This window comes from Solea senegalensis, linkage group LG8, assembly GCF_019176455.1.
Source record: "Solea senegalensis isolate Sse05_10M linkage group LG8, IFAPA_SoseM_1, whole genome shotgun sequence".
Lineage (NCBI taxonomy): Eukaryota > Metazoa > Chordata > Actinopteri > Pleuronectiformes > Soleidae > Solea > Solea senegalensis.
The window spans coordinates 10,170,565-10,187,717 of NC_058028.1; the positions used below are offsets into that span (position 1 = coordinate 10,170,565).

General features: G+C 39.4%; 1 protein-coding gene across 2 annotated transcripts in view; it reads left to right on the forward strand.

Annotated features, from left to right (window-relative positions):
- Positions 1 to 17,153, forward strand: part of sik2b (salt-inducible kinase 2b) — a 38,718-nt gene that overhangs the window by 9,153 nt on the left and 12,412 nt on the right. Inside the window, exons 1-3 of one of the 2 annotated variants that reach the window (XM_044032833.1) lie at positions 5,219 to 5,281; positions 11,586 to 11,671; positions 12,821 to 12,982. In XM_044032833.1, the coding sequence (XP_043888768.1) occupies positions 11,641 to 11,671; positions 12,821 to 12,982 (193 nt within the window). In that variant the 5' untranslated portion in view covers positions 5,219 to 5,281; positions 11,586 to 11,640. Of the gene's footprint in view, positions 1 to 2,536; positions 2,601 to 5,218; positions 5,282 to 11,585; positions 11,672 to 12,820; positions 12,983 to 17,153 lie in introns of those variants that run through there. The other variant, XM_044032832.1, reaches the window with a different exon arrangement.

Below are 17,153 nucleotides of genomic sequence, written 5' to 3' on the forward strand. Positions count from 1 at the left end.
TATATATATATGTATATAGACATGTAATTTCCCTCAAGCCCTAAGCCACGTGTAAGGACATTCCACATGATTTATTCTGCTGTTGCACTTGATACTCTGGTACTTGCTACAGGTATTTTAGTCAGACAAAAGGATACAGTTCTGTTTGGCACAAAACAGTCCAATATCTCAACAATTGTAGTGATGCTGTTGCATTACATAAGCCCGTGGGTCCTGTTTCTTACCCCTGTTATCGTTACACAACCATGTGGCTCCACTCTAGCCGTTTGCTGTGTTATTTTAGTATGTGTCATTGTTTCCGACAGCCCAACTGTCCAATCAGCACAGGTCAATCAGTGAGTCTCTGCAAGTACAAAGACTTTAAGCAGTGAAGTTATCATGACATGCTCTTACCAAACTGCTCTGTTTTTATTTACTTTAAGTCGTGTCAACATAAAATGGATCCTTCATTCTAAAAAATTAAAGATGTTACTGGAAGTCCTTGAATAAACATATTCAAGGATATTTGATAGATCAATGCACTCAATGTCAATGTCTGCTATGCTATAATGAAACCCCACATTATTAATAGTTTTAAAATATTTTTATTTTGATAAACTATTAATTTACAGTCAGAATATCAAACAGCCATCATGTGGTTCACCACAGTGTCTGTCCATTTTTAAAAAAGTTTATTGATATATAACCAAATTATATCTTTTTATGTTTGAATAGTTTGGCCATTTTTTCTAAACAATCTGTAATGTAATAATGTGTGTTGTATAACATGTCCAATATCACCTGAAGCGAGAGACACGATGACAGTAAACTTAACACTCAGAGCTGTTTGCATTTTGTGGCATTTGAAATTCAACGTATGAATCATTCCCTTGTATTAAGATTTATAACATCATACATATTGGTATTCATATATATCCCTCCCCCCTTTTTCTCTGAAACGCACACAGTTCTGTGTGTCTGTGTATCTCGTGTAATGTGTTATCTTAAAATGAAATCAATAATCACTTGATACAGCTGAAGCATGGACTATCAATGGAGGCACTATCTACTATCTGTAACACAAATAATACGATTTTATTTTAAAAAACGGATTCTAAAACTCAACATATTGGCTTGTAATGGGTTTTTTTTGTTTTTATTTATGCAAAATGTTATTCTAGGTACTAACCTAACATGTCATGTACAGCAAAACACAATTCATTAGTCTCTGGAATTCCATAGTCCCTCACAAATCGGAAACACAGAAAGTATGTATCAATTTAAGTCCCACTGATGGGACCTGAACCCCACAGTTACAACATGCAAGGGCAGTCATTCGTGGGCAGAGTGGGGATGGAAGAGGCACCGTTCACACTATTACAATTTGGTGGTCAAAAAGATTTTTTTATTTTTTGAAAAGAGAATAGTAAAGTATTGCTTTGTCATTTAATACGTCTGGCTTGTCAAGTAGAAAACAATATATATGTTGTAGTAGGGTACAATGAAATCACATCAATCCTACAAATATTGTCAACCTGTTGGAGGTGAAAGCTCTTGTCATATTATGCTGTTTTCTCCTTTTTTAACAAATGAAGTTAAGTGTTTTTGTTGAATGCTTTCTAAAACATCAGCCGACATTTTGCAGAGTTTATGATTTTTGATAACGGCTGCAATCCAGTCATGCCAGTGCCAGGTGTCACACTATTATATGTAGGTCATGCCGGTCATACTGGCACAGCAAAATAAAAGAGAGCCGCAGGCGTCAATACTATTAGTTACACCTTTACTTTTCCTGCTGTTAGGAGTAAAAATATGCACTGTGAGAAAATGTTTATCCCCCAAATTAGTTGCTGTTGCTGCCCTTGATTCGTCAGCTAGTTGTGTTTCAGCTCCACGATAGAGAGAGAGAACAGAATGTGTTTGTTAAACAACAGAGTCCAACCAAAGGAGAAAACACAAACTGGTTTTCATTTCCTAAATCCATGAATCGGTCAGTGTAACAGATGGAAAACTGATCATAAACAATGAGCGTGGGCTTTCTAGTGTGAATGTCTGGCTCTCTGTGTCTGATTCATCCTCCCCTCTGCATTTAATTCTATTCATCACCCGAGTGTTTCTGTTTCTAAATCGGTTCTTTTCCTCCTACACAATGTGGCACTGGGTGAGGACTAAAAGGTTTTAAGTACCATTCAAATATGCTCTGCAGCACCAACTGTCCACCTCCATTCTCTTACATGGTTGCCATTTTTAGACTCTGTACCATTCATGCATTTGGGTGTTGCTCATGACTTTGTGGATGCCAGATGCTGCAGTTAAACCACAGAGTGGGAGCCTTGTGGGCAGTTTCTGTTATATTTTGGTCAATTGTGTCTGTTTTAGGCTCTCTTTTTCTTTTTTTTTTCTTTCTAATACTCTCTTGTTGCAGGAGATTGTTTTTGTGAATTGTCTGATAATGTTGCTCTTGAAAAGTGGTCTCCTCTGTGTATTCACATGGACTCTCCCACTCTTTTTTCCCCCTCCCCCTGGCCCCCGTTCCTTTGTCCTCTCCCCCTCCCAGGTGATGGAGACGAAGAACATGCTTTACTTAGTCACGGAGTATGCCAAGAATGGGGAGATTTTTGGTGAGTGATATTTTCAAGTACAAGATCAGTGTCATTTCTGTGCCTTATGCACGTTGCCCCCCCATCCACTTCATTTACATACTCCCCATATATCAGCTGTGTTGTGTCGGTAGTGTTTTTGACAAACAAGGAAGTATCAAAGTCTTGTTGAGTTTTCTGGCCCTTACAGTTATTTTGGTCCAAATCTCAAAGGTCATAGATGGAAAAATTAGTCCCAATGCATTTTTTGTCATTAGCTGCTAGTAATTGTGTTGCTTCATGTGCTGACATTGTTTTCTTGTAGTATACACTACATCACTGTAGGCCTTTGAAGAACACAAAGAGGCAGCCTCAAAGTGAAAAAAAGAGTTTATTACTCTGTGTGGTGCAGGATCACATGATGTTGAGATCATGCAAGGCGCCATGGATATTGTCTACCTGCTGGTGTTATTCAGTCACTTTAATGGACCATGGTACATCATGGTGCAATTGCAATCAGCTGATGACAACAACAAAAAAAGACCGGATATAAACATGTCGATTCAAGCACACTTCTTGATTAATCTTTTAATAAACGCCACAGAAAACAGTATATAACAGTGCTCCAAACAACCAACACTGACGTTTTTCCACTGCATTGTTTTATCTTGTAGTTATTCATTTATATTATATGTTTGTCTGTTGCTTCTTCTGCTGCCGTAACTCAAATAATAAAAAAAAAAAAGTGATATTCGGTTCTAAAACATATGTAACATGTGCTACGCTTGATTTTCAAAAATCACACAAAACTGTGTTCTGAAATGTACAGTATCAACGATGAATGCTCCAAACGCAGTTTTAGTATGAGATGATCTCAAATAAACAGCACAGATCAATGATTTGCCCTAAGGGTCTTGCATAATGATTTTTAAATGACTAAAATAGACCAGATACTCAAGTTTTGACTCATTTTCAGAACGCACAGCACAACATTAAGAAAAATATGGAACAGAAAGAAATTAAACTTGTTCCTTTGCTGTAGACTGTAATTTCCAGTCAGTCACCAGTATTTTAGAGACAAAAATGGAAGTAGGCTAAATTTGCCGGAGGACCATTAAAATGATTAAAGTTTCCAAGAAGACAGTCTGAACATACAGTGTACACTAATGATTTCTTTTTTTAAAGCACATCAGTGGAAATGTTATACTCTAATAATCTTAGGTGCAAATAAAGCAAATTGTGCAGGAAGAGACAGACACGTTAGAACACAGCAAGAATAGTACATGAAGATAACAAATTATCTTGGGTCTGCCGTGGAAGCACGTGCACTCTATCACCACGACACACACACTCAATTTGTACAATGTGTACACACTTCACTCTCCCATCCAGTACACGAGACATGTGCCCAAAGAAGAAGCTTGTTTTTGCATGTGTGTCATTTTTTTTATTCACTCAGAAATGTTACAGTGAAATATTGGGGAACTAAAAACTGGGATTCTTGGGACCATTCCAACTCGGAACATGAAATATTTGTACACTTGCATATTTCAAGTGTAGACCTGTCTGATGTGGCTAAACTAAGTAGATCTTGATCCACTCATTGTTGGCCTCACGTATCACACTGTCTGGGAATGTCTGCACTTAGCTACTACTTCCAGACATACTGTAGTAGCTAAGAGGCTTACTCTACTCTGTAGTGTATGGTAAACTTAATAGGTGTGTGTGTGTGTGTGTGTGTGTGCATGTGTCTTTCTTAGGCCAGTGTTCCACTTGTGATGTTGACTCAGCAGCAGCAGTAGCAGCAGCTCCTGCTCCCGTGACCCACTGAGAGCTGAGAATCAGATACCAGGGGAAGAAAAAAAAATGAATGAGAAAACCGTGTGGTTGAAACAGAAAAGGAAATACAGACATGTAGCAAGACTCCTCTGTGTTACTGCATACTGTGCTTAACACATTTATGAGACCACCAACCAAAGCCACAGCTGCCCTGAACTAACAGCATTGGTTAATCAAAATCATTCTTTTAATGTAATGGTTCTTTGGGCTCTTTAACCAAAATGATATTTTAAAAGCTTAAATATAATTATTGTTGTTATCCAATACATCAAATACAAGAAACCTGAGCCATTTCTTGATTAAGATGTCAAATAATAGTTATTTACTCAGATAAGCTTAGAGACTCGTAGCTGTAGTGTTTACTTCACACACACAGCCGAGTGGCTTCCTTTTTCTCGTTCAACCCTTGGAAAGAGTTTGTGTATTTTGCCAAATGTTGATCTCCTCCCTTTCAAATAACCTATCATGATTTGGTTAAACTCGTTTTTTTCCATAATCCATAGATATTTTTTTTTTCCCATGGATCGTCCCAGAGTATTATAAAAACAAGTTGTGTCCTGATTCCTCAGACCCCTCTGCCCTAATTGAACAACGTAATATAGTTACATAAGACAATCATATGTCATTAGCAGCTGCAGCTGCAGCCGCTTTTATTCAGCCAGACACCAATTCATCACTGCTGCAGCACTAGGCAAGTATTAGGGCATTCAATCTTGCAAAATTGAACAATCATTTCTGCTTTCCAAGTACTTGTTCTGGAGGTGGATCAACTCATCCAGCCATACTGAATGCAGACAAATGGATAAGCTGCCAAGTCAACCTCTTCCTCCACTATTGCCCTCCGGAGAGTTGCCTCCGCTTTTATGACGAGATACATTTCTCAGGTTTGCTTCATAACATATGTGTCACAGCAGGGAAGATGTGAATGTGTTGTGTATATTTAAATAGTCCACACTCCTATTCTCCGTTCAGACCAACGAGTGCATGGTGTTTGTGGTGGAGCAGGGGGTGACGCGTGCGTGTGGATGCACATGCGTGTGCACAAGTTTGGATTTGGAAAGACAAAGAAAGTGTGCCTTTGTCAGTCTGCTGCACCCACAGTCTGTTTCTACACCGCTGGATGAATCAAACCTGGAAATTGGGTCAACCACAAAATAAAGAGGAATTGCGTAGAGCATAGGAAGGAGATGAGAGGAGGTGGAAGAGAATGGAGGCGAGAGCAGGGGACATCCATTTGAATTTGGAAGGTGTTGGAGAAATGTAGGGCATGCATATTTAAGGAAGCACTGCTGGAGAGAGAGGGATTTTTATATCTTCCAGTGAGCAGGATCACTCATGATGATAAAAAGGAAATGAGACGGCGAGGCTGGTTAATTTCAAAGGAGTTACTCGACCGTTTTCTTTTTATTTACATGTCATTATAAAATAACCTTCGTATCACAATGACTGTGCTCTGTATGGATCATCTGATGGGGCTGTGGCAGCTTTGACTTTGATGACCAGAGGAGGAAAAACATAAACCTAATATAACAAGGGCTACTTGAAAATAAAAAGCAATACATGCTGGAAAGAATGTGCATTGTCCTCCATGCAATAAGCAAAGTGGATTTGAAGAACATCATCCCATGTACAGATTATACAGGACTGGAGCGTAATGTGTGTCAGAATATGAATTATTAGTCTTGATCTATGCACGTTTTCACACAGTGTATAGATCTCACACAGGGATCCTTTTAAATGTGTTTTTTCGGATGAAAATGAGAATAATGATGTAAAAATGACCATTCCCTCTGATGTCGGGAAAATTCCTGTCAAAATAATCGCAGTTAGATATTTATTCAAAATGTTGTCATTATGTGGCCTTACATGGCTGTCTGACCTCAGTGTTAGCTACTACAAATATTTAATTCAATCTTAATATCTACATATAGAGCTAAAATGATTTGTAAAATGTTATACATATATTTTCTAACAAGCTTTCTTGATAAATTTTATAGACAAAGCAATCAAGAAAATGTTTTCAGATTTCCCTATAATTAAAATAATGCCCATTCTAATAGTAGTAGTAGTAATTATGATAATAATTGAAATGACTTCTTTGCTTCTCAAAAGTGCTTTGCGTCAATTAAGTCCTAAGGATAAGAAATGATCATGAGACCACTAGGACAATGCAAACGCAAGACTATTAAAGGGGAAAAAAAAACAAGGATTGTGTGTTTGGATTGACAGATTGCCTGATGTCCTCTGCGGCAGAGATTATGGCCTATGACATTGTGACAAAATCTGTCGCAGCATCACTGCACGTTTGAACTCTGGTCTGATAAACATCCAGGAGAGCAGAGTTTAAGTATCTGCGTGGTTTAAGAAAAGCAATCTGGCACTAATCTATGAAGAGATTAAATATTCATTAGTTACAAGTGACAGGTATGACAAGGATTTTAGCTGCAGCTTTTACAGGTTGCACAGACCATCGTGAGGAGAAGTTAACATTGACACTGTCTAACAGGGGATTGGTCATGTTTGAGAGGAGCAAATTTCACACACACTTTTGAGCGTCAGACACCTAAAAATGGAAAACCTTTTAACGCGATAAACATGACGTTATTTTTGAGCTGGAGTCATTTGTGTTTGTCTCCTTCAGTGATTTGAAAACATTTCAAAGCAGTGTACTGTTGTAGTTTATATCGATAAATCACAATTTTTTTAAGGTAAATTAAATATCAGCTAAAATGTGCCCTTCATTTCTTTATTACTCTCTTTCGTTCACACGATATTGTATGAAGCAGAAAACAAAATGTGATAAATATTACATTACTCACCTATGAGATGGTCAGCAAGGGTTATGTCTTCCACATGATCTCGTATGTTGAGCATTATCAAGATTTAAAAATGTGTTTGGTCCTTCAAACTACTTAAACGTTTGCTTCTGCCAGTACAGTACTTTACTTACTGTTGTATTATAGTGTTTAAATTAGACCTGAGGGGAAAATGATAACATATCTAAACTAAACTGAGCCTTATTTTAATCCAAGTGTGACAAAATGCTTGTCTATCTATGTCCACATCCAAGCCACAAACAGGCAGATGCTCTGTCTAAATGAATTAACTAAATAAATATGTACATAAATGCAATAATTAAAAAGAAATGAAAGCCCCATAGTATGAGCTGTGAGTTTGTTTTCATTACTAAATCATCTTCACTAATCTCAGTTTTGTGAATTAACCTAATAATGAAACTGACCTCTAAAAGTGGCCGTAAAATACGTTAGTTCTTCTTTTTGCAACTGATTATTTCAAATCCAAAGGTTCTCTGAAGCAGGCCGACACATTCTGACTGTGTCAAGAACAATATTTGAATAATTTGGCTACAAATTCAAAGAACAAAGAGGGATTTCAGCAATTGAACTAAACACGACAGAGACGGAACTAAATAAAATGACAGGATATCATTAATTATTGCCAAAATATCCACACAGTTAGCAGATGCTACTGAGGCCATGTTTCTGCCACATTTGCCTGATTGTAAGCAGCATAAATGAAAAGGTAACGGACAAATGTTGAGTTGAATTTTCTGGGATTTGTAGGTAATGGACTGAGGAAGAATATATTAGAGTTGGTGGTAATCCAGACACTTGTCTGGATTCAGTGCTTAGCTAGTTGTGTGGTTGTTGTTTTTTGTATTTATTCTGAGTGAATACCAAGTGTCATGACCAGTAGCTGCATCTGAATTTTGGCAGGACATAACTTGGATGTCATGCTCAGCTCCAGCTGACTTCAGTCCACTTTAGCCCCCGGAGGTGCCAGTATTAAATCAGTATCAGCATCCATCAACGTGCACATAGATTTGACTCGAGTGGGGCAGCTGTATGCAAGTGGTTTGGGTATCAGTTCCCGGTGTATGATCTGTCGCCAGTGTCTGTGAATGTGTGTTTGCCCTTTATCGTCCACACACACACAGGTTTGTGCAGCTATTTTTCTTAGGGCACTGCACTGACTTATTTTCATTTGGACATCATCAACAAAGTGTTATCCCAAACCTTAACCATAACCAGTTATTGCCTAACCTGAAGGACCAGGTTTTGGTCTCAATGAGTACTTCTTGTCCTCACTAGGTCAGTGTTAATGCCAGAAAAGATCCTAAAGAAGTAAAAAGAAAATAGTACACACACATTGACATTTTCATCCGTCTCACATTCATGTATGTGTAGGACTAACACAAACCCTGCAAATGCAAAACAATTTAATCTAAGGTTTATGACACACACACACACACACACACACACACACACACACACACACTTGCCCCATGGTGTTGTCTGAAGTCAAGCCAAAGATCTGTTGAACAAGCCAGTTTGTACCCATGATGTTTGTCCCCTCTAAACCTGAGCAGCTGCTGAGAGACTTAACTCCTCAACCAGCTCTCAGCAGAAGTGGAACACAGTGGTTGTTGAGCTGCTCCCTAATACCCACATGATTCATACTTTTTCTGTTTGCTTTCCCAGAATGCATTGCTGCATGCCTCACACTGTGCTGAGGGCCTTGCCCTCGACAACTTTGTATCAGTGGATTACTCATCCTTCTACTGGGGCAACATAACTTGTGTCGTGTGTGTGTGTGTGTGTGTGTGTGTGTGTGTCAGAGGCTGAGAGAGAGAGGGAGTTGTGCAGTGTTGATTGCTCAAGCAGTAATGACTTTTTCTTTCATGTGCTGCACAATGGAACTAACGGTAGCAACAGCTGCGGGCATCACATACTGAAGAGAAAGTTTCTCACAGATCTGCACAAATATCACACAGTAGTGCACACAGTAGTAAAATCATATCGCAATTGCAGTTCAAAATAACCACAATTAGATATTTATTAAAAATCATTCAGCCCCAATCCACAAGATGCAATGAGTGGCAGGGACTGACAGACAGATAGATAGATATTTTATTGTATATACTACATTGATGTATGATACACCATTTTAAGTGCAAATGAACAAAATTACCCTGCAGCTGACTTCCGTATGTGGATGTGAATAATATAAACAATTAATAAAATATAATGATGGCCTGCTGTTTAAGCCACTGTGCAGTTACAATGCGAGTGCATCCTCAGCCCCGAAGCGTGTACAGTTATGACTTTAGAGTCCCTGTTCTCCTTACAGGTGCATAGTTGGACCTCTTTGACACATTCCCCTCCCTAGTGTGCTTTTTGATTAGCAGCGTTGCATGAAAACTGGCCTGGGTCACTGAACGGCCTCCACTGTGGAATCTCTCAGCTGCTGTCTAATGACGGTTGCACACCGTCAGAAGTTAGCCCACATCAGTTATGATGGAGCAGCATCATCATCAAACCTGGATTACAAACACACAGCACAATGGAGCAAGGTGAGGGCCTCGGAAAGCAAGGCCCTTACCTCAAGCAACAAAATACTTAACTTAAGGCAACCAATTTCATTTTAAAGTGATTATCTACTTATACAAACATACACCTACATTAATACTAATGTGACACATTGGTCCTTATAGTAGTGCCTCGTGAAGCCTTAAATCCTTTTTACTGTGCAAACTTTGTCCCAAACTAAAAAACAGCTGACCTTTTGGTCAACTCCAAACAGAGACAATACAAAGATATTAAAATGAGCTAATTACAATGTGATGCAAGTGTCCGGGCTCAAGATGTACATTGCTGTACTTTAAATGTCCTGTTTGGTTGATGGCACAATATTTTTTACATTAATGGGCTGTGAAATTGGCTTAGTGTGACATTTCTGTGCAACTTGAAAGAGATCTCCTCGTTTTTTTGAAACTTCTCAGTGATCCAACTGTATCTTCACACACATATGGGCACACACCAGGGAAATAACAGCAATGATTTCTAACAAATGCAAAGACCAAGAAAAAATTCCTATTTCAAGCAAACTTTGCCTGCAAGTCCCTTCTGCTTTGGGATTACAAAATGGATCTTCAGATTATTACATTTCCTGATTTATGCACACACTCATATATGAAGTTCTCTTGGTTGAGTCTGTTGTGGTGTGTGTGTTGTTGTGAGGTTTGGTTTGTGGTCTGTATCCGTGCCAGCTGGAAGTAAACGGTGTCCTATCTTGTTTGCCACAAAGTGTGAATTGAAGAGTTAGCGAGCTATCTGGACAGAGAGGTGTGAAGAGGAACCCTGCCGACAGCGACGAAAGCCACACTTTTCAAAGTTCATCAGCCTGAAAAAAGATTGTGACCTGAATGATTAACAACACAATTAGCAAATTGAGAAGTCTGATTTTTTTCATTCCTCGTTCATGCCAAATTAAAACAAAGGTTGAATACATACATTTTGGAATCAATTGGTGAGATATCCTTGCATTACATGTATATTGATATTTTGATGGCAATTGCACTTTGTGATTCCATATATAATTCTCTTCTTAGTAAAGTCAAGAACCATGAATATATGGGGGAGTGGTTTTCAAATTATGATCATTTTCAGCCGCCACATTTATCAAAGGCTAATCAGGGATTGAGATTTGTCATATGGTGATTTTTGTACCTTAATCTGCACCACTTTTTATGCAAGTTTGATAATGAGGGCCAATATTACATGAGGACATTGCATTCATTTGAAAAAACAAACAAAAAAAAACCAAAGTTTTCCTGAGTAAATAATTTTTTTTTTTTTCAAGTGAATGCCATGTGTCTCCGTGCAATATATCTATCTACCTTCCTTCTCTCTATCATATCAGCAAACTCTCTTTTTGCTAGTCATAGTCATCCCTATATTTAAAGTCCCTACCCTCACTTCCACACTCCTTCCCTTCCTTCCATCTTGCTGCCTCCTCACAATTGTTCAGCCCTACTGTAACGGTAACATTGTCATTGAAGTGAGTGGTGTGAGAATCGGGCATTGAAAGAAAGGTCAGTGATCTGGATGCTTGGAGAAGGAAGACAGTAAAATGAATGAATCCACCGCCCTCGAGAGGCGGCACAGACTTTGGTTTCATGCATCTTTTCTAAACAGCCACAAACATGTTCTGTCTCACTGCTTTCAAGCGCAGCTCGTGAGGACAGGTACTGTACGTATGATGTTTAGCAGTTGTTCAGTTTGTTACTGATTGAGTGAGGACTCGGGTTCATATTTACATCATCTTCTTGATTTTTCCTGCTGATTGTCAAGTGTGTTTATACTCTAATCTGTTTGTGCACTGCAGTTATACACTGACAAACACAGCATCCTCATTCAAGCTCCAGCACTTAACCAAAGCAATGCCGGTGCCTCCACATGATGTATGCCCAGGTGATCTTGCACCACTCTACCGCTCCCGTACTTTTACTCCCAAACTGAACGTCCAGGTATTTTACAGCAGTAGAATTCTCTTCTGAAATGTTGGTCGGTTTCCATAATCCAACCTGCTACAACAGTTTTGCTGCACTAGCTTTACATTGCTCTTGTGCTTCCTCCTTTTTCAAGCACTTCCTGTGTATATTACAATATTTTTAACAGGCAACATGAGATTTAAAACACTGCTTATACTGAGAAACACGGACACGGTCACATGGACCATTAACCAATTATATTTGCAGATCCTGTACAATACAAGGAAAAAACTAAGAAAATCTGAAATGTAGAGAGAACACTTTCAATTCGCATTGTAAGCTCTAATTGTTTTACTTTTTTTGAACCCCAAAAGAGTTTTAAACAATTTCAATTAATCACTGAGTTCTTTCATCTGCATTTAATATTTCTTCTCACCTGGATAGTTTCAAACAGAAAGTACATTCCCTGAACCTTTCAGATATAAATTTACACCAGGTCTGATGTGGTCACAGAAATCTGTGCGTTTTGGGGCCTGGGAAAGGCCTCAAAAACACAATTCTTTTGGTGGAAAAATAAGAATAATAACCCCTTGCATTTCAATAATCCTAATACTCTCTCTCAGTTTGAATGCCAATAGGAAGAATTTCATCATAATTTGAATGTAACTGGCTGTTCATTTATTTAAAAAGTTGCACTCTGCAGCTTTAAACCCCACCCCCACACTTCACACCCGGTTCCAAGTTGTACCAATGTGGACATTATGTAGTGGAACAACAGTTCTCAGAAATCTCATCCTGCCCTTTCCTCCTCCAGCTATGACAACACAGTTTACTCTCCACTCCCAACCATTGCCTGATCACATGTGCACACACACGCACACATACACTTATGGGGTAAGAACAAGGGTTTCTGAAAGACAAGACTGAATCATTTTAGAGAAAACATGCTGTAAAGACCAGCGGCTGTAAATATAGTTCTCACCAGGTTTGCACTTCATCAAAAGTCAAACCTTTTCAACACAAACAAAGTGTTGCACAAAACCCATTCATCAGTTATCTCTAAACTTTTCAAAGGACACATCACTCACCTGTCTGCACTCTGCTCCTCTCTCCCTCTCTCCGATTGTAGACTACCTGGCAAAGCACGGCCGCCTCAGTGAGCTGGAGGCCAGGAGGAAGTTCTGGCAGATCCTGTCGGCAGTCGAGTACTGTCACAACCGCAACATCGTCCACAGGGATCTGAAGGCAGAGAATCTGCTGCTGGATGGCCACATGAACATCAAGATTGCAGGTACAATAGGGACAACCTGCAGAAAGATCCATCAGCTTAACAAAGGTTGAGAATTAATGGATGTCTGCATGGAATCATTTAGATTTAATGCATTGCCTGTCTGATGTCAGTGCCAGGGTTCTTCATAAATGTCATGATGATCTGCTCAGACTGTTTGCACAGCATTGAGAAGAGGCCTGCAGTTAGCTTGCAAGATGGCTGCTGGCTGAAAGATGCCATGACATATGTCTTAAAAATCTCAGCAAGAATTCAAAAGCTTGTGCCATCTTTTCAAAATGATTAACAATGGAGATCAGGAATCCCTGCCCATTGGCTCTTGGCACCAATTTGGATGTGGAAACATCAAAGGAAAAGGTCCAAAAACCAGGAACTTGCTCAGAGGCAGAGCTTTTAGACCAAGCTGGATGTCTGAAGTACAAGCTTCAAAGTGTGATTATTAAGCAACTGGCATTTAGAGCTGGCTAGTGAGAATGTCACCCCACTGTTGTGTCCCAGCGACAAGGACGGGGGTGCTGGGTGGGAGTGGGAGAAAATAATTTGGGTGTAATTGGTTGAGTGTAGAAGTTGATGGAATGGACTGTTTAGGAGACTGGGTAACCAATGAGAGACAAATGATGCCGAGTGGTGCAGGGTGATAGAGCTGCAGCTGTGGCAATACTTTGAAAGAGGCTGGGGTTTATCTTAGGCTTTATTCAGAGCTGATACTGACATCCATCTAAAGTGAGCTGATCATATGAGTTCGGCTAAAAATATGGATGTAAATAGATACCAGACCAACTGAGTGTGTTTATGTGTGCTCCGAGAAAACTGTGTCCTCAAAGAACTTCAGGCCACTGACTTCATAACGTCTAATAAAATTCATAGTTGTTTATTGGTCTTAAAGTCATTTTCCATCATGGGGAAAATGACTGATGATCTGCCCAGTTAACCTTCAATTAAGTCACAGCCAGTTTTTTTATTTGTTTTAGGAGATTACGTCAGATAAGGACAAATTAGACAGAACGGCACAACACCAGATGGAGAACTGGATGTTTCACCTGCATCATTACTCGTATCATCCTCTCCACTATTTCTCAGAAGGGTCCAAGATGATAACCTGGAGATGTTATTACCCCAGCAGTAATTTTCACAAACATGTCTGACTCACAGCCAATTGTCCACGCGGCAGATTAGATTTGAAGCAGGAAAACAATGAACAGAACATTACCTGGCTTGTGATTAGACAAAACATCCCTGGGGTGGACATCAGCGGGAAAGTACATTCTGTACTTTTCTTACCCACAATGTACTCTCTAAATCCTACATGACGGACCTACATTACATATGTACTGCACATGTATCTGTGTTAGTCAGGATTTTTTTTTTGTAAATTTGTAAATTAAACCTCAAGAGGTTTAAAGATTTTTTCTGATTGTGTTCAGATGCCAGCTGGGCCAATCTATATTTAATGGTTATTTCACGATCAGTTCATCTGTTGGTGTGTTTTAGACGTAAAACTAAATTTAGATAAAGAAATGATGGATTGGACTGAGCAAATGTTTTGTTGATTGTCTTGTCCTGCCAACAGAATTGCTTACTGACTCATCCTCCTCCTTAGTACTTTTCTTTTTACATTGTTCATTTTATTTGGTTAAGTGCAAATTGATTTATCAAAAGCACCATCTAAAGACAATGTAAGCTTAAAAAGAAAGGTCTAAAGGAAAACCGTTTTAAAGTAACCTTTTTTTTAATCCCTCTTTCAGTCTCATTTAAGATTTTAATTTCATCATAATCATATTTATCTTATTCTTCCCTTGCTTACCATACCAATATTTTCTGTTTTTTCCTGCTATCCACTGACACCTCCCTGCTTTCTAAAGGCCGGTCAGTCTCTGTGAAGCTCAACCAGGCAGTGGTCAGTCAAAGAAAGGTCACGCTCACGGTGGCTGCAAAGGGGACGGGAGTGGCGGCAGCAGGGGGTAGCTTTCATATTTTCACTTCAAACACAACCTTTACATTCAAGTTGACAGATTGAAGGGAATTGTGGGACAGAATGCAGAAATAGTGAGAATCCTCCTCCACAGAGTGGTGTCATTTAAAGTGTCACAAACCCAAAAGAAGGTGTTCATGGTCAATTAAACTATGTGATGAATACAAACAAGCTTCAGATCAAGGGCGCCTGTGCAGATGCAAAATGTTATTGAGGGGAAAAAGGAATATTCACTAGATTATGACAACACACTGTACTTTGTAGCATCATAAATATTGGTACAAAGAAGACTCGTCAGTCATGTCTTCCTTATTATCATCATTCCTTTAGTCGTTGACAGCTACATTAGATCTTTGTTGTCTGTTGCAGGTCCTAGAGTAGGACTGATTTTTTAGTTGCATGAAATCATATATCTACTTAATTTAATTTATTCAATTTCACCTAATGAAGCTTTTGCCATTAAGATTCAAAGTCCATTCTTTAACGTGGAAACGGCAGTTTACCCATCCTGTCCATTGCAGTAGCCTTTGATAATATCCCAAGTAGGGTTGCAAAGGGGCGGAATGAGTAGGAGCCAGTATTGAGTTAATTTTATTTAGTTTAGGGTTAGTTGAAATGATTAATGCAGGATTACTTGATAGTGTAATTTGTAAACAGTTGGCCTTAAAAGCCTTTGAGTAAATATTCTTGCAAGGAAAGGGATGTGGCTTTGTGGACCTTTTGATGTTCTAAAACGTCTAGTTTGTTAGATAAAAGGTACACATGGACCCTTTGATAACTTTGACAGCTATGATAGATGGACAATATTTGGGTTGATGGATGTCATTGACAACCCGGAACATCAAGGGAAATTTTCTGTGTTGTTGATCCGACAGAAGCTTGGATTTATATGGATGCCGCTACAATGTGATTAAAGGCGACATCGAATGCTTGTATCACACATATATGCTGCAAACGAGCCGATCGAACTATCTCCTCACTGACGCTCTCGTCAGCCGCGCTGTTTCATACCAAAATCACACCCCCAGAACGTGGAGTGTGTTAGCCAGCCAACGAGAGCTTTCCCACTGTCCTGTGATTGGCCAGGTACCTGGAAGTGACGTAATAGATAGGCCAGCTCTCAGATACACAGCTCCCCTCTGGCACGGTGGATGCTCTGCATCTCAGCAGCTACAACGACAGTAGTTCGTCTTCTTCTGCGGTTGAATGTACGCAACCGGATGTGCCCGGACTAGTGCCCGCACCGGGAGGCGCTACGGTGGTGAGGATTTCTGATGACGACATCAAATTAAGGAAGTGTCGATCCGCTTCGCAGAGCCCAGGAAAACAATACAACCCGCTGAACTGTTTGTTCTGAAACTTTAGGGTTTCATAAACGAGGTAATGACGCAGATACACACACAAACGCAGCGTTAATTGGAGCTTCCGGGCTATGTCACCTTTACATGGCATGAAGCAGTTTAATTTGTATATATAGATGAAGCTTCATGTGTGTGTGTATGATTCATGTGTGTATGTGCTGTGTGTCCTCTTTTAACCAAACTTGATTTAAGACTGGAGTGAATATTTTTCGGATGCAATTATGTTAGGAGGAGAGTAATCATTTCAGCGAACTGGCAAATTTACAGTACACTATTCTGGTATATATTTTCATTTTGCAACCTGCAAGTCGGGGAAACATTTTCAGCCTCAGTCCAGTGGGAAACCTCAGAGTAAGCATTACATGCGACATGTGCTCCATAAGATGGAGAACATGGAGAAGTGACAAAGAAGTGTGACTTGTATATGTCAATGTGTTAAAGGTGATAAGGTGCTCTCAGAGGAGTCTATTGTAGGTTTTTGAAGGTAGAGAAACATTTGGTGACGTGCTGCACCAGAGTGCCTTTTGAAGGGGTTAGGAGACATTATTCTTTAGAGGAATTTTGTGTGCTGAGTTCATGTCAAATTGACCCAGAAGTAACTCTAGGAAAGCATTTGTGACTTGAATGTGAAAGGCATCCATGGATAAGTACTTGGAGGCTGCTCTTTGATCATTACATTACATTACATTACAGCAGACTTACAAGGGAATTGAGTACAACCTGCCATGGGTGGAGTCGAACTTGCGACCATGATGTCTTTTGTACACAGGGTACCGGTCTTAACCACTGAGCTACCCCACCCCAGATCAGCTGATCAGAATGATTTCACGGTGTAGAATCT